A 19,183-nucleotide genomic window follows, 5' to 3' on the forward strand; every position below is an offset into this window, starting at 1 on the left:
TCTGCACCTGATCCTGTCTGCTCCTGTGCGTGACCACCGGGTCATGCTTCTGGTCCCAGTCAGACTCTGAACCCTCCTGGGAGCCTGTGGATGCCTGGAAGTCTGGATCCTGCCACCTGTTTCTGTTCCTGTCTGTTCTGGATTCCTGACCAGGATCGGCTTCCAGCATGACCTCTGGGACTGCAGCACTTGGGGACATTCTTGGTCTGGACTGCTAAACCAGGTAAGTGACCAATTCAGATAATCATCTTCCGTCCGATGATCGTGGTCACTTACCTGTACTTCTCCCACTACAGAGTGTCTGAGATTGGGCGGTGCCCCACCCCCCCGCCTGCAGTGTCCGCGAGCCACAGCTCCGCTTTTTTTATTTATTTATTTACTAACGTTTGAACTTTCCTACTGTCTGTCTCTCCTTGAATACTGGGTCCATCTGTCCTCGGTTCATGACAGATACTTTGTCTGCTCTAAGTCTGTATAGTTTATGTTCCAAACAGGAGCAACAGAGGAACTTCTACAGACTGATGAACTTCAGACGTCTACAGTAAAATCTATCCAATCACTACGGAAGGATTATTTTCTTCTAAAATTAACATTCTTTTTGGCTACAGGTACAAGTCGAGAAGAAATCAAATAACAAAAAAAATCTTGCTAGTGCAATCAGAAGCTGGTTTGAATGGTGTATGAAACATGAAAAAAATAAGTCTTTTCAACATTTTCCTTTAATTTTAGAGGGTAAATTTAATAAAGGACCCTTTTTAATAGTTAATCAAGTCATCTGTGAAAACCTGTTCTTTGCGCTGTACCAAAAGCTGCTGGCGATAAATAATCAGAACCCATCTTTAAGTTCTCTCAATTATTTCGCAATCATGCTCTTCATTAGAGAATTGTGGAATCCTTCCAGCTAGTTAGTGGGTACTCGTCATTTTATGACAGAGCACAGACTCTGAGTAGATGTTGCAGGACAAAAGTTAAGCTTTCAGTAACTACACTTTAATGAGGTATAACTGCAATGATGTAAGAAGGTATATTCAAAATTTCCATTACTTTCTAACACAGTTTAAGGTTCTTCAGCATTCCCAATTTAAAGCTAGATTTCTGTCATGTAATTTTTCAAAGATCTGTTTAACTGATTTGAACCTAGCTCTGTTTTTCCATCAATCAATTAACCACCCATCCATCCATCTTTAGACCAAACTAACAACTTTTGTTGTTTGCAATTCAAGTTTATAATAAAGTTGAATATTTTAAATCACCAGCACTGGTAACAGGTTTTATGTGACAAAAATCATCATAATGGCTAAGACAAGCCTATAACTAAAGAATTGCTTCATGCAAGAGAAAACTAAGTTAAGGTCAAGCTTTCAAACTTAAAGGTCTAAGTTCAGGGGTAATTGTTGTAATCATAACTCTTGCACCGTTTTATTCAACAAGTTGGTATTTATGTAATAGTTGTTGACAGAGCGATACATTCTGTTTGAAAATGCGAGGCACAGAACACGGAACAGGGTGGAATGGGTGAATTGAATTATGACTTAAATCTCATATTTCTGCCACACTGCTAAAAGATTAGTTTATTAAGTTATCATTTAACAGGCTAACATCTAGTGGCAAACCAAGCTGAAAGCATCATTTTCTCTTGAGTGTATGCTTTCAAACACCAATGGAACATTTTTGCAAACAGAAATGCATTAGGATTCTTTTTTGCCACTATTCTAATGTGATAGAAGCAAAAAGTCATTAAAAGATTATATTCCTGTATCTGGGGCTACATTATATGGTCATATTGATTAACAAACTCAGGTAGCTGTGGAAAAAAATCATTAACGTTTCGATTATATTTTTTTGTTGTTTTTCTGACTTATAACTCTTTAAACTGGAAACTAAAAAATCCAATCAAAATGAAATGCATATTTTTGCTTGTGCAAACCTTTGTGCAAATTCTAGAAATAAGGACGTAGACAAAAAAGAATTTGGCCTAAAGGGGTCAAGATCAATAATGTTGGTGCAACGGTATTTCCATGGTTTCTCTGAGCCTTAGGCATGGAACAAATTCATAAAAACCTAATATCAGTGCTTTCAAACACTCTGCTTACTTCAAAGCTGCAAGCAGTTACAAAAGGTTGTATTTATAGGATGATAAAACAGTTTTAAATCCAAACCTCAGATAGAATTTGTTTAAAGGTTTTTACCAAAAATATTGTTACAGTACATCTGTCTTCACACAAAAGGAAACCTACTTCATTCTATTCATGCACTCATTGGCTTCAGTTAAATATAGAACAAAGACGTCTATGTTAGTGTTTACACCTAACATCTAACCACACAGTTTTATACTCTCACACATGCTTCCTTCTTTTGTGGCTCCTTTGTGCACTGACAGTAAAATTGGGCTAGCAGTTGCCAGGGAAACAGATGCAGTATTATTCTTCTGCTTACTTGTTCCTTAATATCCCAAGGGTATGCCAAAAAAGTGTTTTAACTATTGTTATTGTGTTAAAGCAACACTTGGCGAATGGATAGAATATTGAATTCCAGCATTGTTGATGGGAAAATGGAACAAAAATTTGCAATGTGGAAAACTCAATTCTGCCTAAAATAGCCCAGTGGCATAGCCCAGCCTGGTTTGACCACACATGGAAGGTAGGTGTGGCGCCTCCGCTCCTGGCCAGCTGCCGAGGAGAAGCTCAACAATATATCTGTGACAAACAAAATACCCCAGGAACACAGCACCTCATCTGAAGAGAGCACTTGTGGTGCCAACCTCCTCTTGGCAACCTAAACAGCAAGCCTGGAGGCAGGAGGGAGGATCAGGAGAGACGGACAGGAGGTTCCACCCCTGCATCAACAGGCTGAAGCCAAGCTGGCTGTTCACACTTCATACTTATGTCTCAGGCTGTCAATAAGTAGGGCATTTTATATACAGTTCTATGCAAAAGCATTCATACCATAGAACCTTTTCACAGTTAATCACATTACAACAAACCTTGTTTGCTGACATCTACTGAGAAGTGTCTGTATCAGCTTTACAAACCTGGAGACAAAAACTCTTCATCTGTTCATAATCACTCTAGTCAACTGATAACTGGGTAATTAAATTCTCTTAGAAAAGTTTTCCAGCAACTTTTGACATTCTATCACATAAGACATACAAATCTGGAAGGTGTACACATATCCATTCACAATCTGTGACTTCATTGATTTTAGAACCATATTTTGCTCCAACTACAGTTGAAATGTATGGCCAACTTTTCTTTCCCAAAGGGCTAGAGCATTGTCAGATTGGATGTAGAGAATCTGTGAACATCAAGCATACAGTAAAGTCTTGCCAATGACCTAAGCTAAAATAAAAAATACTGATTTAAATTCCTCTTGTAGTACTGTTATGACATGCCTGCCAGTATGTTGGTCCTTTTTTTTTTCTTTTCTTTTTTTTTTTGCTAGTTTGCATAAAAATCAGAATGCAAGAATATTATATAAGAAAGTTTGATTCAAACATCTTTCACTTCCTGTGACTGTGCAGTTGCCAGGGTGGGATACTAATCAAGAAGAGCAATTCAAACAGAAAGGCTTAGTAACATCAAACCTAATGGAACAAGGATATTGTACTGTATGAAGATGCCCGAATGGATTTCAGAATGTTTTCAGGGAGCTGAGAAAGATGACGGTATACATGCAGCTCTTCTGATAGTCCAAACTCACAGGTCGCCCTGCCCCCATCATCATGGCACACACTTAAACCTCATACACTTGTGCAAAAAGTATCCCCGGTAGTGTTCTTGCACTATAATAACATTGCTCTTCTATTTTCTCCTTGGCTGCACCTAGCTCGCAATCATGTAACCACTATAGACTTTTTTAGCACCCAGTTAGTGGTCTCTGCAAGCGGCTTTACAACAGTAGAGAAAAAAAGCCCCATAGGGAGCCCATGCTTTAAGAGGTTTTTCAGCAAAAAATTCAAACCGAAAGTAAAACACTGCTTATTAGATCCTTTAATGTTGCATACAGATATAATTGGCTCCTGATTCCATTTAACAAACCGCAAAGGGACCAAACTTTCATAAACTATGCCAATATGAATTGGATTAGGTGATGTACATCAATACGGTAAAGATGAGAAAAAATTCTTAACCTGTGTGTGTGTTTCTTTGCAAATACATGCAAAGCACTGCACACCAATAAATCTCTGCCTATAGAGCTCCTGTTTAATGCACAGAGGCTGGGACTTTCCTGGCAGACTTATTGTGTGTAAGATTTGCTTTTGCTCAGATTCTGTGTGAGGGAGTAGAAAACACTCAGCCTGCACAGAAACAGCTTGAGAAATTACTGTCCAGAACCCTCCACACTCCAGTAATTGGATATTAATTCTTTCCAGTAGAATCCAGCAAAGTTATTTTTAAAGAAAGCGATAAAACTGTTCAACAGGAGCTGTTGTTACTGCAGGTCAGAAAAAATAAATCCCACTGAATTTATCTCAATGAACTCCCTCACATCTTCTTTGCTCTCAGTTCCTTTCAAGGCAACTGCAAATTGCTCAGCTTCACACAGTTGCACATTCAGTGGGAGATGAAGACCTGGTCCCTGCAGTGTAGTAATGTCTAACACTTTGAAGGATCAGCTCTACTGGTGACTTCGCATAGAACACACAAGTCAAAATGATGCAGTCAGAAAATGCAAATCCCACTTCAACAAAATGTGTATATAAATTACTGGTCTCCATTTAGCATACCTCAATTTCTCCCTCATACTCCGAGGAATCCAGCAGTGCCACCTTGAAGGGGGATGTTTTAAGGCGTTTGGAGCCTCTCTGAGGGGATTTCAGGTTCTTGTTCGGGGAGGTCTTCTCGGATGTGTCCTCCGTTTCTCTGTGTTCCTCAAGGTGCCTGGAGTTCTGTTCCTTCATGTGTAAAAATTAAAGAGATCAGGAAAAGAAACATACATGAGTGGGGCTTTAAAATGAATATAAGCTTTCATCTCAATGAAAAATGAAATGGGATGTTTTTTAATAAAACACAACTCTATTGCAGAAGATACATAACAAACAATCAGTTAAAAATCAGAGTAATTCATTTAGAAGTAGAGGTGTAAGAAATACCCTGTAAAATTTTTAGTTCGATCAGCCACTGTCTGTCAGAAACTTAAGATCTGGGATCTTTTTTTTTAATTCACAACATGCACATTAATCAAGGCAATAGATCTTGATAAAATGTGAAATGAAATGTAAAATGTGTAAACATTAATTCTGTTTTATAGTACAGGTCCCAGGCCTAAACAGGGCATAACTACTGAGAGAAGCTGTTAGAGGATGTCTAGCATCCTAATTAGCTGATAAACTCAAGATGTGAGGAAATGAAAATGAAGGCTACCAGCCATCTCCATTGTGTACATTACAAATTATTCTGTTCACAGACCCAACCTGATCTTTTTACCTAAAAAAAGAACTGGACACATCTATGCCTCTAAATCAGATGCTTGCTCTTTAGAATCAAAGCCATTATTTCCCATGAAAAAGAGAACAAGAATATATAAGAAAAAGTTATAATCCACCAGGATTACACGAAAAGCCAGGAGATATATTATGTACATGTATTTTTCATGTAGTAAGTGCTCTGATCACTCCAGTAAAGTTTTCTGACTGTTCTGTATAGAAACAGCTTATAGTTAATACCTACATTAACTTTAAAAATAAATAAATGCATTAAATAAATAAAACTTGCCCAGACAAATACTTTATTTTAAACTGAGGCTTCCCGCCTGTATGCGAGGAGCTGCTGCTAGGAACGACTACAACATAATATTTCAACGTAGCACCTTGTGCTTTGATGTGTACTTGCACTTGAAAACATCGAAAAACCCTTTTTTCCCCACTCATCAAAGCAAATAAAGTAAATCCACACTCTCAATTGCATCTGCCAATGTACAGAGACTAGCAAAGCAATTTAGATGCATACGAGGGGCGTTCAATAAGTAATGCCCCGACCCACTTCCAGATGTTTGATTGAGCTGAAGTTTTGCATGTGATTTTATTTAAATCTCTATAGATTAAGTAGCAAATTACAGCTCTAAACTTTTTGTGGTTTCTGACTTACAGGTTTTTGAACTGAGTAAAGTCTGAAATGGAGCCTGATGAGTGTCGAACAGTGATCTGGTTTTTCTATTGAAAAGGACTCGCACCACAGGAGACTTTTGATGAAATTAAAGTAACTTATGGAGATGATGCCCGTTATATGACCTTGCAAAATGTTTTACAAGGTAATATTATGGGACATTATCACTATAAGACACTTTTATTTGATCAAAAGTCTCCCATTGTGCGTCTTTTCAAATGCAAAAACTCAGACTTGACTCAGTTTTAACAGCAGTAAATCAGAAACCACAATTAGTTCAGAGCTGTAATTTGCTACTTAATCTATAGAGATTTAAAATACTTCACATGCAAAATTTCAGCTCGAATAAACATTTGGAAGCGGGCCAGGGGCATTACTGATTGAACGCCCCTCGTACATGCTGCTCTTTGCGAGTTGTGCATTGTGCTGTTCTTGACATGTAGCTGGATACAAGACACTGTGCAACCAAAACTGTTCAGTCATGTGAAACAGCATAAAGACAACTATGTAAGGGAGCTATGAAAAGCGTACCGGTAATACAACACAGAATAAACATGATTCACAATGAAGCAAAACAAGAATCTATGCACAAAACATAAAGCCTAAAATCACAACAAAGGTTTATGTAGATCTATTTAGTTAGAGATTAAAAAACATGAGCAAATAAGCAGTTGTGGCTCAATAACTTTCAAGGTGTGAAGTTGAGTCTCAACACTGTTTACCAATAAAAAAAAAGGATTCAAAGCAAGATATATAAATTTGACCAAACTCCTAGTACTTTTCTATTCTAGCTCCTTTTTTCATCTTCTTATCAAATGAAACTATAAGAAATGAAACAAACGATATCTATGAAACCGAGATTTCCAAGTAAATGGCAGCTTTCTAAAACTTTTGAAAAAATAAAAAATAAAACACATCTTCTTCTTTCCCTTTGGTCTTTTGTTTACCTTTACATAAATCTAATGGCCTTGCACAACCCACACAGTTATACGCATTGATTTGCATAGATATACATGTGGAAATGGGAGTGAATTGTTAGATTCACTTGTGTCAAATCTTTAATGTAGACTTTGAAAGTTAATAAGACATTTGCAGATGTACAATCAGCTGTACTTTCTAACTGAAATATTATTAAAACTCCCTAAATACTGAACACACTAATGGATGTTTCTTTCAATGTGATGCAGCTTTCCACAGACCATCTCCAGTGAGTGCACTTTAAATACCCTGTTGATGGAGTTGTGACTGGACTGATTACTAATGGGTTTAAAAGGTGTTAGGATTCCTGCAAGGCTTCAGCCGATTAAAAAAAAACACAGCATAAAGTTCTAATTTCCTTCTAAATCCTCTGCTTTGAGTTCCCTACTGTGCCTGTGATACATCATCTTCCATCATAATTGCACTATTACTGTTGGATATAAACTTACTCTGATAGTAGTCACTTTATTTTAGCATGCAGATGACAGGAAAAAAAATCACCAACAGCCAACCTTAAGAAAAAATAGGAAAGTTGCATGCAGTATTTCCCTGAATTAAAAAAAAAATTCCTGTTGTAAATCACTCAGTAGAATTAGAAGTTGCTAAAGAAGTTCCATCCTACCTTTCTCATGCTATTTTTCAGTCAAACGGCAATGCACTGTTTGCTCTAATCCCAACTCTATCAGTGAATCAAAAACCTAAGTGCATCTCCAAAGTGAAACCTAATAGGTAAACTTGCCTGAAAGATGAATTCTCTTAGTAAGTCCACAAACATGAAAATGTATGAGATTTTATTTCAGCCACTCACATTGCCGTATTATAGCTTAAAGAGTGACACATAGCTGTGACAAAAGCAAAATCTGCCAATCCCACAGCCAGAGCAAAGTAAACATAACAGCAGAGGGGGATGTTTGCATAGCTGCTGCTATCATGCATATTTTGTCAGAATCCAAGATTTTATCTTTAAAAGAGGAAAGCAAGCATATAAAGGTGTGTTTTTTTAATTATACTGAGTGGGCACTAGGTTTCACCATGCCCAATCCCACCTTTCCCCGAAAACAGATTCAACCAGAGAGGGCCAATATTAATAATGTATAGAACTAAACTAAACTCATATTATCAGTAAGGTTTTTCCAACTTACCCTATTAGGGGGGAAATTAAAAAAAAGAAATAAGAAAATTTCATAGTGTGGTTATTAAAACAGATAGTCGAGTACCAGACAAGTATTGCTGATGCATCTTTTGAATGTATTGCAGCGTCATCACATCATGTTGACTTAGCAATAATTGCCCACTATTCTTTGCAAAAGTTCAGCTATTCCTGGCAGACTAGAAATGCATCTTGTATTCTTGTGTATCACGGATAGAACTATAAATTCTTAACAAGGCAATTCCAAAACATAGGTCTTCTAATGGTGAAGCTTTGTTAATAACAATCTACGATTTAGGTTGGTGTAGTACTAAAAGTTTATTTTAATTTTTCGATCAGAAGAAAAGGTTTGAACTAACAATTGTATTCTGAATTTCATAACTCTTTTCATATTGAGCAAATTTCCAGCTCAACATGAAAAATCTTACTATCTAACCTCAAAGGCTAGACATATATTTAATTTTGGAGAATGTTGTTATACACAACAAACAGCCTTCAGTAATTCCTGTCTCTGCTCATGTGATGTTGAGGTACACATCTTAGCAGATTCCTTCAGTAATTTAGACATTTAGTTTTTAGTAATCATTTGCATCATATTTTCCCTGCTTCTTAATGTTTTTACATCTAATTCATAGTATTTTCTTTTACACCCTTCTCCTGACTGACACCTTTTGACATTGAGATCCTTCTGATGATTTGGGTGCCCCCCTGTCGGGGCTTTGCTGAGAGGTGGAGCAATAAAAATGTTAAGGCACATTAGAGCAGTTGAACTTTTGGGTTAACTTGTCTTCAGGCTAGGCCTTTACAACATGTACAAAGACTCTTATTCAATATTATTTTTACTGGTTAGTGGTCACAGCTATGAAATTTATAAAGTGCCAGTCATGTACTGTATGTGACCACACCTTTAAAACAGGAGTAGGTACATGGAAAACACTTAGATCATCAAAGCAATATAAAAAGTCAAAATGTGGTATGCTGATAGGCTCCTACTAATAAACTAAATAACAAACTATAAGTCAAATTCTTATTTAAAAAGCTATTCAATGCAAAATAGTTCAAAGCTCTGCAAAAATCCGATAACACCTTATATTAATATATTTTATTTTTTATAAATAGTACAAAGCCTTAAGTAGTTTGATAAAATCCTAAAAATGTAAAATGTTTTGAAGTTATGCTAAAGGACCCAAGTTGCAGCACTAGAGTAGAGTATCTATGCTTTCCAAAATTCCTGTGAGAAACAATGCCCAATTAGTGGTTGTGTTGTGGTGGATCCACACAGATTGCATGTACAGTGCATAACAGGTGCACAGTGGATTGGACTGCTCTATTCAAATGAGAAGACTGCTTGTGCTAATGGCAGTTTGGGGAAGCAGGGTAGCTATAAAAGAACTATGACACTATTGAGCTGGAGGTAACTATGATGTTATATAATAACATTATTAATGATAATAGTATTTAAAATGCACCTCATATAACAGCATCTTGTATATAAGTGTTACAAAACAACAGTAAAATACTTTAAAAAATGAAAGTAATTAGATATTGATTAACCAGGATAAAACCTGAAAAACTTAACTGAAAGACAGTCATCCAAGAAGCATCAACTAAGCTCTAAACAGCTGTTGCAGGGGTGAAGATCTCCTTCAAAGTTGAGGCCATGGTTCTTGACCTGAAAAGAGGGGATTGCCCTCTTAAGGTCAGAGGAGGGTTCGTGCCTCAAGTGATGGAGTTCAAGTATCTTTAAGTTCCAGTAACAAGGTAAGGAAGATGTTGCTGTTGCTGGGTGGCTGGGCTCTCCCTTAGAGGTAGGGTGAGGAGCTCAGCCATCCAGGAGGAGATTGGAGTGGAGTAGCTTCTCCTCCACATGGAGACGATTTAGCACGTTGGCTCGGACTGTTTCCAGACACGTCTCACCTGGAGGAGGCCCAGGGAATAGCCCAGGACTGGAGGGACTATATCTGTCTGTAGGCCCTGAAACTGCTTGTGCTGTTGCCTTTCTTCCCCACATTTAGCAGAAGGCCAACTTCAATTACCTCTGCCAATTTTCCTGTATTATACAGAAGCTCTCCATAAGTGCATCCAGACATAATTGTATTTTGTGATAAAGTGACGGAGGGCTGGAAACATAATCCTGTAGCTCCAACATGGCATTGTTGGAAAGATTATATGTCTTTACTATCTTAATAAAAGACAGCCAAAATAGATGAGAGGCCATGGCAAAACCTGGAACAAGTCTACCTGGGGTCGTTTTAAATATTTACAGATACTGAAAGACTGCTTCTGAGAGTGCTTTACAATTATGTTAAACTTGTGTACATCAGAAAATAATAGAGGATCAAGGCTATTTGAATGCTGGCCCTCTTTTTAAAGAGCATTAAGGAGAAATGTAATTGGTAACAAAACATATTAAGTCAAATACCTTTACATACATTACCTCCCCCAGCAGTACATGTCCATAGAGGCTTTATGTCAACAAACTGCAGGATTTTACTATGTAAACGTAATTTACAGCACTACATTACAATATTTGTGTTATACTTGTTCGTTGCTCAAACAATTTTCAGATATGCAAAAAAATAACAGTAACTTCAATAGTAACACACACAAAAACTGTGTTGCTTTTATCACTGCATATTTTTGGTCATTGAAAGTTGCATGACTGCTACTTGATCTACATTGAATATTTTGATTAAACTATTAAATGTTTTTCAAGTATACATAATGAAGGGCTTAAAAGACCTAGTTCTGTATTACACTCCACAATGTTGCATTTTATTTATTGCACCTAAATTTCTTCTTTATTTAATCGCTTTTAAAATCAGCTGATTTTGATAGCCGATTTGATATAAAACACAAGCTAACACCATTATCTTGTGTGGAAGTATATGCACCATTGTTAGCACAAAATTAATGAAATGGTTATATAAAAAATGTTTTATTGATCCTCTTATTTATTGCAGCTGCTCACAAAATGGTAACATTAGGATTTCATTTTAAAGAAAATTGAATAATCATTTATTATTGCTAATTTCCACGTGGGGGGGGCACCAAGTTTTTACTCATGGCCCCCTAATGGCTATCATTGCCTGTCACAGGCATTTTTGCAGCTTCAGGTTCTCCTTGGATGAGCTAATTATAGCTTGCAGAGTTTGACCTTAGTTTTCCTGCATAGTGGATGTCTGCTCTGCTATTATCATTCAACTCTGCTCCATCTTGTTTAAGACACTTAAAGAGCCAGGAAAAGATCACAGCAATGATCATTTATTTCCTCTGCTTTTTCTCACTCCTCTGAAGTTCCCTCTGATTGATGTAATGATGGACACTACACGTCTTACTTCAGGTACAGGGTTTTTATGATAGCTCAAACTGTTACTCTGGAAAAAAAAAATTAATAAATAAACAAACATTACAAAGTGCAGAACATATTTTTTTTTTTTGCCTTTTTCTTTTTCACAATGGCACTGCAAAGCACATGAGTGCAAATGCACCGATAGGCCTGCCTTTCAACTTAAGCCATCAGCATGAATAAGTAGCCATTTGCTCACTTAAAGGTAAATTGGTCAACATGCATTTTAAAAGCCTGCTTTGAGCCAAAAAAAAACCTCTATATAAATGAGCAGTGGGGTTGCCACCTAAGAGTATACTAAGAAAACAGACTGTTTAAATACTCTAAACCTTAACAAAAAAAAAAATCACATTTTTTTTTCAGAATTTGCCTTTTGAAGTATTTTCTCAGGTTTGCTCTGCCAACCTGTTCTTCTATTTCTTATTGCACGTCATATACGTTGACACACGGACAGAATATTCTCTCTTGCCTGCCTCTCCAGCCTCTCTGTCATGCCTGTTCTTACCACAACACCCAACCACATTTTTTTGTGTAATTTTGCACCTGACTTTTAAGGGTATATAGCATAAAAGTCTTGATCTATATAATATGTACAGTAGATGAAGAAACTGCTTCCGTTGTTATCAGATTAGATAAATAATACTGTCATTGGTAGGTAAATATATCTGGATATCTGAATATCTTGTGCAAGTTAACAAAAGTACATGGTTAGTAGATCAGCTTTGTGCTCTATGATGTTTGTAGTGTTTCATACCACTGGTCTCTATTTATTCACTGGATTGCTGATAGCCGAGAAAAAAAAAAAAAAAAAAAACTACGGAGATGCACCATAAAAATGCCTGTGTGTGTAGCATTTGGCTACAAAAACAAGCAGTTTGCCAGCTGTGGGAAGACGTTTCACAGGTCATTTCACAGCCAGTACCAACAGAGCAACAGGTAATTTCACAGTCAGTAGGTTTACTAACCAAGAAAATCCATATATACGCCGATGTATATCATAGTCAAGTATGTAGCGTAACATTAGTCTGGCCTTCTCGGACTGATTCGAAGATATTGACTGAGTTAGCCATCGACATTGTGTCTAACGTTAGAAAAAAGAAAGTAGAGTAAATAGAAAGTAATTCACAGTGAAATGTAAATGTAGTAATTCTTTATTAAGTGAATGTCGCTGTTGTTTTTGTAGTGTTTGTTGTATTTCTCATTTGAAAAACTCATGTGCTAAAACGTATTCTATGTTATATTGTTGGGAAAAAAAGCAACTCAAACATTTTTAAAGGCTAATGCACGAACACAGCATAAAAGTAGATGGCCTCATGCATGCAGAATTTGCAAATAGGAAAATTCTACAGCATTAACAGACATATAATTTTGGCACATCTGAAATATTATGCTCAATTAACACATTAATTTTGCTGTGATGGATTTTTATAATATGTTATATTACATGATTTATAGACTTCGCTGACTTCATAATGACTATGCAATGTGATGTGCCTATTTTGTTTTATCAATAGTTACTGTAATCTACCTATGCTATTAAATAGCAAGTGTGTGTCCAAGTGATGAATTTATCTTTATTTTAGTCTCCCTGAAAATGGGAGAACGTCATTGTTGTTTGATGCTGTTCCACACATATTGTTTACATTGCAACCGGTCTAACTAGGGAGTACCAATATGGCAGCAGGTGGCTTCAACCCACCCTGTACTACCAACAGGCTATCAGCAATCCTGTGAATACATTAAGATCAGTGTTTTATACACACAATGTCCTCTTAGTTACATTGAAAGTTATGATATTGCCTCACTGACCTGCTTAGCCATCTTGTTGTCAGAGGAGGATTCCTGCATGTCGGCTGCTGCCCCCTGCTTTCAGGGAGGCCCGTCAGGTTGCTACCTTCTCCTTCAACTTAAGGTCCACCTTAGCTGCTTAGTGAAGTAACACCAACCTGGGAAAAGGTAAAAATACAGCAAACATAAGCTTTAATATATTTTATATCAATGAAAATATTTTTAACAAAACTTGTCATTTAAAAAAAATCTGCACTTTATGCAAAAATAAATAAATATATTTTGACAAATAATGGTGAAGTTGAGTCTTGTCTGTGCTGTGTGTGCGTTGTCTGATATTGTTGGTTGGATGCATTTCTGAAACCTAATTATCAACAGAATTTACAGGATTTCTCTTTGCTTATAGCCTCATCAAATATCATGGCTTGTTGCTTCTACCAAGCTTTTGTGAGGGTACCGAACACTCAAAGCACCAGAGCCACATTTACCATATTACACTCATACGCATATCAGCGTCTTGCCTGGGAGCACACTGACTACTTTTTTTTTTCAATGAGTCACAGTTACCAGACAGTAGGAAGGTCCACATGCAACATTACGATAGTCAAACTTTTTTTCTCTTTGATCTAAAGCTGCCATATTAATTTAGTTTCTTTATTATAATTTTATCTCTGTGTTCTACTTTAGAGATGTTGATAAACTTTCCATTAAACCTTTCCAATTAAAGTCCAATTCAGCTGTTAGCTATAGAGTTAGAACATATTCTAATCGACATAAAAAGTACCAATCACACATTTAATCTTTTGAACTAAAACTGACCTAGATTAGGGTGTTGCCCTTTGAAAGTGAATATTTGAGTACTCTTGATAAACCAAACAACTTTCACAGAAATAAATGGAACATTCTTCCCATAACAGGATTACAGTTATGTTCTGGTTCTTAGTACATTATATAAGTCATTCATAAATACTAAACCACAAATAAAAAGTATGTGTATTGTTATCATGATAAAAGTCTCTGGAACTTGGATATTTTATACCAGAGTTAAGACATTAATGTACACGTTTACTTTTCTCCAATATTACAAGATAAAAACCACATTGTACTTGAATCCAGCCAAGACACGGCCAGATATATAGCACTGAGCGAGTTCTTTAAGTTTACCGTGAACCATCTGTGTTTTCTGGCTAAGTCAATGTTCCTGAAAATCAGCAGGAGCCTCCCTTCAGTTCCATTACATAGCTGGGAGAGGAGTTAAACTACAAGAGCACTGAGAGGAGAGAGAAGCCAGTTTTGTCAGTTTGAAGAGGTGTGTATTCTAGGCATGTCAAAACAAAGACACACTCAGAAAGATCCTTGAGAAGAGCGGGCAACAATGAAATCTTTAGAGTCTACAGTCTGAAGCCTTCCATTTAAATCATTTAATCAAATAAAAACCATGGTTATTTAATTCTGTGTGTGCACTTAAAACACTGGTGTTAAAAGAGCTTGCGAGATTGGTAAGGATTTGCAGGGACCATTGTTCCAGAAGACCTACATATCTATCTTTGCCCTAATGCTAAACAATGATTTTGGATCAATCAGGGAATATAAAGTATAGAATTCTGTTGCCCACAACAAAACGCAACATCCATGCAACAAAGATTCACAGTTTATTAGGCAGAGAAGGCTAATGGGAAATACGGAAACTACAGATATAAAGCTGGTGCTGAAGAGATATTTGAACCAAAAAAGAAATAGCCAATTTGGTTGACTTAAATGATTTACACACCCTTAGGCTGTAATCTGGCATTATATTTATTAAAAATATAGTACTACACCTCAACTAGAAAAAAAAAAGAAAAATAGATGAAACCTAGGGCAAAGAAGTTGTAGATTTGTAGGTATAACAGAGGGAGAGGAGGTAGTGTAAGGCAAGTAATGCTTTGAAGCTGTGGGGGTTTCACATCTGGTTTAATACATTATTCCCTTTACTCTTCTTCTTCATTCACTCTGGCAAACATCAAAAATACCAAACAGATTTTTTTCTTAGACTTAAACTTGCTGCTGTTTATTCAGTTTTATCATACTGGAAAGGGGCTTAGATCAACATTGTTTATTAGATTGATAACCTAACATTAGTAGATTCCAATGACAAGACAACAGCTGCACTGAAAATTCTCTGACAAAAATGACCGAAAAGCGCAACTTATGGCCGATAGACATTTAACACAGAAACAACACTGACAAAACCTGTGATTACATGACAAACAGCACATCCAGCTCTAAGAAACGTTGAACAAGCAAAGAAAAGATCCAAGAGAGCACAGGGAGAGTGGAGTTGGGCGCACGGCAGACAGTTTTTGAGTCAGGGGGTGTGAGTTTAAACCCTGTGTTCCAAAAGATTATAACATTTCGCAGTAAAAGGGCATAACAAAAAGAAATCAGTGGTAAACAAATATTTTGATACTTTTGTAATATTTGACATAATAATGTGTTTCAGGTGTTTCAGTTTTTGGTTTAGGACCTTGGTTTTCATATTTTGTGTTTCTGTCCATCCCTAATATTTATCCCTAAAGAGTAAGCAATGGACAGAGTTGTGGATTCTATTAAATACCATCCTTTTTTTCCCCGTCAAGCTTTATACCAGCTGGAATCATGAGCGGTTCTGGTATCTCCAGCTGTCAATGAGAGGCGGGGTTCTCACTGGACAGGTCACCAGAGACATACAACTGTTCACACACACACACTCACACCTAAGGAGAATTTAGAGCAGCCAGTTAACCTAACAGTCATGTTTTTGGACTGTGGGAGGAAGTCGGAGTACCGGGAGAGAACCCACGGATGTACAGAGAGAACATGCAAATTCCATGCAGAAAGACCCCGGGCCGGAATGGACCTCAGAACCTTCTTGCTACAAGACAGTAGTGGTACCCACTGCACCCCTGAGCAGCCCTTATTTTCACTTAGTTTGAACTTCCATTATGTTATGTTAACATAATGGACATATCTCCATGTTAACAATATGCACTTATGTAAGATGCCAGATAAATCCAATCAACCAATATGATTGGAAGCATTAACTATTAATATAACAGCATAGATTAGCAATTTAAAACTTTTACAACAAAACATGTAAAAATTATGCAGATTTTAGATTTATACCAAAATATGTATGGTCCATAACAATTGGTTCATTCCTACAGGGAATCTTTCTCATGCATAACATCTAGTTAGTGCATGAAAATATTTTTAACTAAATTATCCTCTATACATGTTTACTTTCAATGACTTTTTTCAGTTTAGTGCTATTTGAATTACTAGTGTGAATTTATAATTTCCCTTAATGGGAGGGTATGTACATTTTTAAGCACAACTGTAGAGTGTAGTATAATGAGTTGTAGATCGTTACATAAAATTTTAATACATCATTTAAATCAGTAGATTTGGATTCTTATAACAGCCAGTGTTATAACAAGGGTTTTATATGTAGACTTCAATGTGACATAAGTTTGCATTGTTATGAAGCACATTTTATATATCTGTGGCTATAAGCTGCATTAGGTTGAAGATATTGAATTAAAATAAAAATAAACTTCACAGTCGATTTGAAAGACTGCCTGGCCAAACTTGCAAATAGAATGATTGACATTGGCAGAAAGACAAAAGGAAAAGGGTAGTATCTGATAATACAAAAATGCTACATATCCAGTGGATAATGCAGTTACATACAATATATGCTACTCCTCTATGATAGGTATGTATTTCTTTATTAATGATACAGCTAACCGGCTGCCTTTAATGAGTCAAACAACAAATCTACCTATTTTTCATGCTGTGTAAAATTATTTTATAATGACTAGGTACACTTCTTATCAAAGGAAAAGAATGCTTGTGACCTTGACATGTCCTTTGGCAGCAAAATACCAGGACACTTAATAACACAAAACATTTAAAGAGACTGCTTGTGGTTAAAACTCTGTTAGCTAGAGGCTGTAAATAAGAGATATTTGGGAAAAACATTTTAAGACACTTTAAGGGCAAAAAAAAAAGGATTTTTAAATCTAAGACTTTTTTTTTAAATCATGCAAAATCTTGGTGTACAAAATAAACACAGGTTAATGTTTTAAATATAACATTGTTTTGAAAGCCAAAGTTATGGTATGAACACAAAGTGCATCTAATAACAAAACTAAAATAGCTCATTATACTCTCAGCGTTACTATGCAAACAGTGAAATAAAAGAGAAGATCTAACATCCTGCATATAAAGCATGTTCCAGTTGAAAATATTAAATAGGTTTTTTGGGACCTTATACTAGAATTTGATCTATGAAAATTGAATGCAGTGGGATTTATTATTGTTTTTAAATTTTTTCATGAAATCAATTCATTTATGTTCTACATTACATAACAATTTACTTAACAGTAAATTACCATTTAAAATGGTGTTATTGACATCATGCTGTAATTTAGGGTATCCTTACTTGAAACTATAATAGTTATCCTTTGTTCATGGTGTCTCAGCTCTACAAGCAGGAAATCACATCATTTTAATCCACCTGGGAATTGCAGGCGATGACCAAGGCATTAGCAAAACCGTTTCACACCGGTTGTGGGAACAGACAGCTAATGCCTGGACTCAAAGCCACAGAAGGTCTTGACATATTATACATGGTTAGAGGAGTGTGAATTCATCTTACTCTGTCTTCTTCAGCTCCCCAACCGTGCAAATTGTCCCATTACACTAAATCACAGTGATTCGACAAAAATGAATTCCTATCCTTTGGGATAAAAGTGAAGCACAGAAACTGGTTTCTCACTTGCTGTGGATATGAATCCAACCTAAACTCTTTGATTGGAGAGAAGAGGCTCTGAAGAATAATGCCTTCTCAAAAAAGAAAAAAGCTAACAATCAGCATCACTGCATTTTCTCTGAATATGCTTCACTGTTTGGATAACTGAGGTCGAAGTGACTGTGTGTTTGATTTTTTTTTTCTTGAAAAATATTTAACATATGCATCATAAAAACTCAGAATATTGTTTATTGAAAGTTGCGTTACTAGGAGTTGTCTTACCTACTTATTTAGCTTAAGCTAATAGATAAAACTGATTGGAAGATAGGAAACCAAACTTTTTTCATCATAAAATCCCAACTTGAAAAATATATAATTTTGTGTATGTCAATGCTAATTTATAAACCTTTGAACCAATGTCACAAGGTATAGGCCAGTTTTGTCAGTCACATGTAAAAAGCTAACAAAGTTCCAGCTATTATTCTTATTTTAAAGTTCTTTTAGCTTGCAACAGTAACCATGTCTGTTAGACAGTAGGGTTAAATGTTAAATACTAATTCCATAAGCTGATGCCTGACTAATTAACCAGCTCATATCAGTTACAGTACTTGGGTCACTCAGCAAAGATCAGTACAGCACATTATCCTGAGACATGCAAACATTATTTTAATGTCTGAATTTTCACCGAAGATTATCATGTTGTGGGAGTTCAATAGTGACCTGGCTTTTCATCATCTTCAAATTAAACGCTCAGTGAAAGTGCATTCACAGTTAATTTACATTAAATATATAGGCTGGGGGCAGTGCTTTACTAATTACTTCCTGTATGGAACAAATACCAAAATAAGAACATTTAAAGTAATTTGGTTAGTTACTGTCTGAAAATAAATACAAGGTAGTATAAAGAGCTGAAATACTCCCTCACACAGGGAATGCTTTTTAGGCAACATTTTCAGGACATGTTTGGTACAGAAAGATCACTGGATGCAAATCGCCTCTTAGCTTATTAACTGTTGTCTTTGCTGTCAATGATCACTGAA

At 36.2% G+C, this 19,183-nt stretch overlaps 1 protein-coding gene across 8 annotated transcripts in view; it reads right to left on the reverse strand.

Annotated features, from left to right (window-relative positions):
• LOC107093192 (band 4.1-like protein 1) overlaps nucleotides 1-19,183 on the reverse strand; it is a 122,911-nt gene that overhangs the window by 46,203 nt on the left and 57,525 nt on the right. For all 8 annotated transcript variants that reach the window (XM_015388075.1, XM_015388070.1, XM_015388069.1 and 5 more), the window contains exons 2-3: nucleotides 13,391-13,527; nucleotides 4,727-4,894 (exon numbers count right to left, since the gene is read on the reverse strand). In XM_015388075.1, coding sequence (XP_015243561.1) covers nucleotides 4,727-4,894; nucleotides 13,391-13,429 — 207 coding nt within the window. In that variant the 5' untranslated portion in view covers nucleotides 13,430-13,527. The remainder of the gene's footprint in view (nucleotides 1-4,726; nucleotides 4,895-13,390; nucleotides 13,528-19,183) is intronic.

Source organism: Cyprinodon variegatus, unplaced genomic scaffold (genome assembly GCF_000732505.1).
Source record: "Cyprinodon variegatus isolate N-32 unplaced genomic scaffold, C_variegatus-1.0 Scaffold412, whole genome shotgun sequence".
Classification (NCBI taxonomy): Eukaryota; Metazoa; Chordata; class Actinopteri; order Cyprinodontiformes; family Cyprinodontidae; genus Cyprinodon; species Cyprinodon variegatus.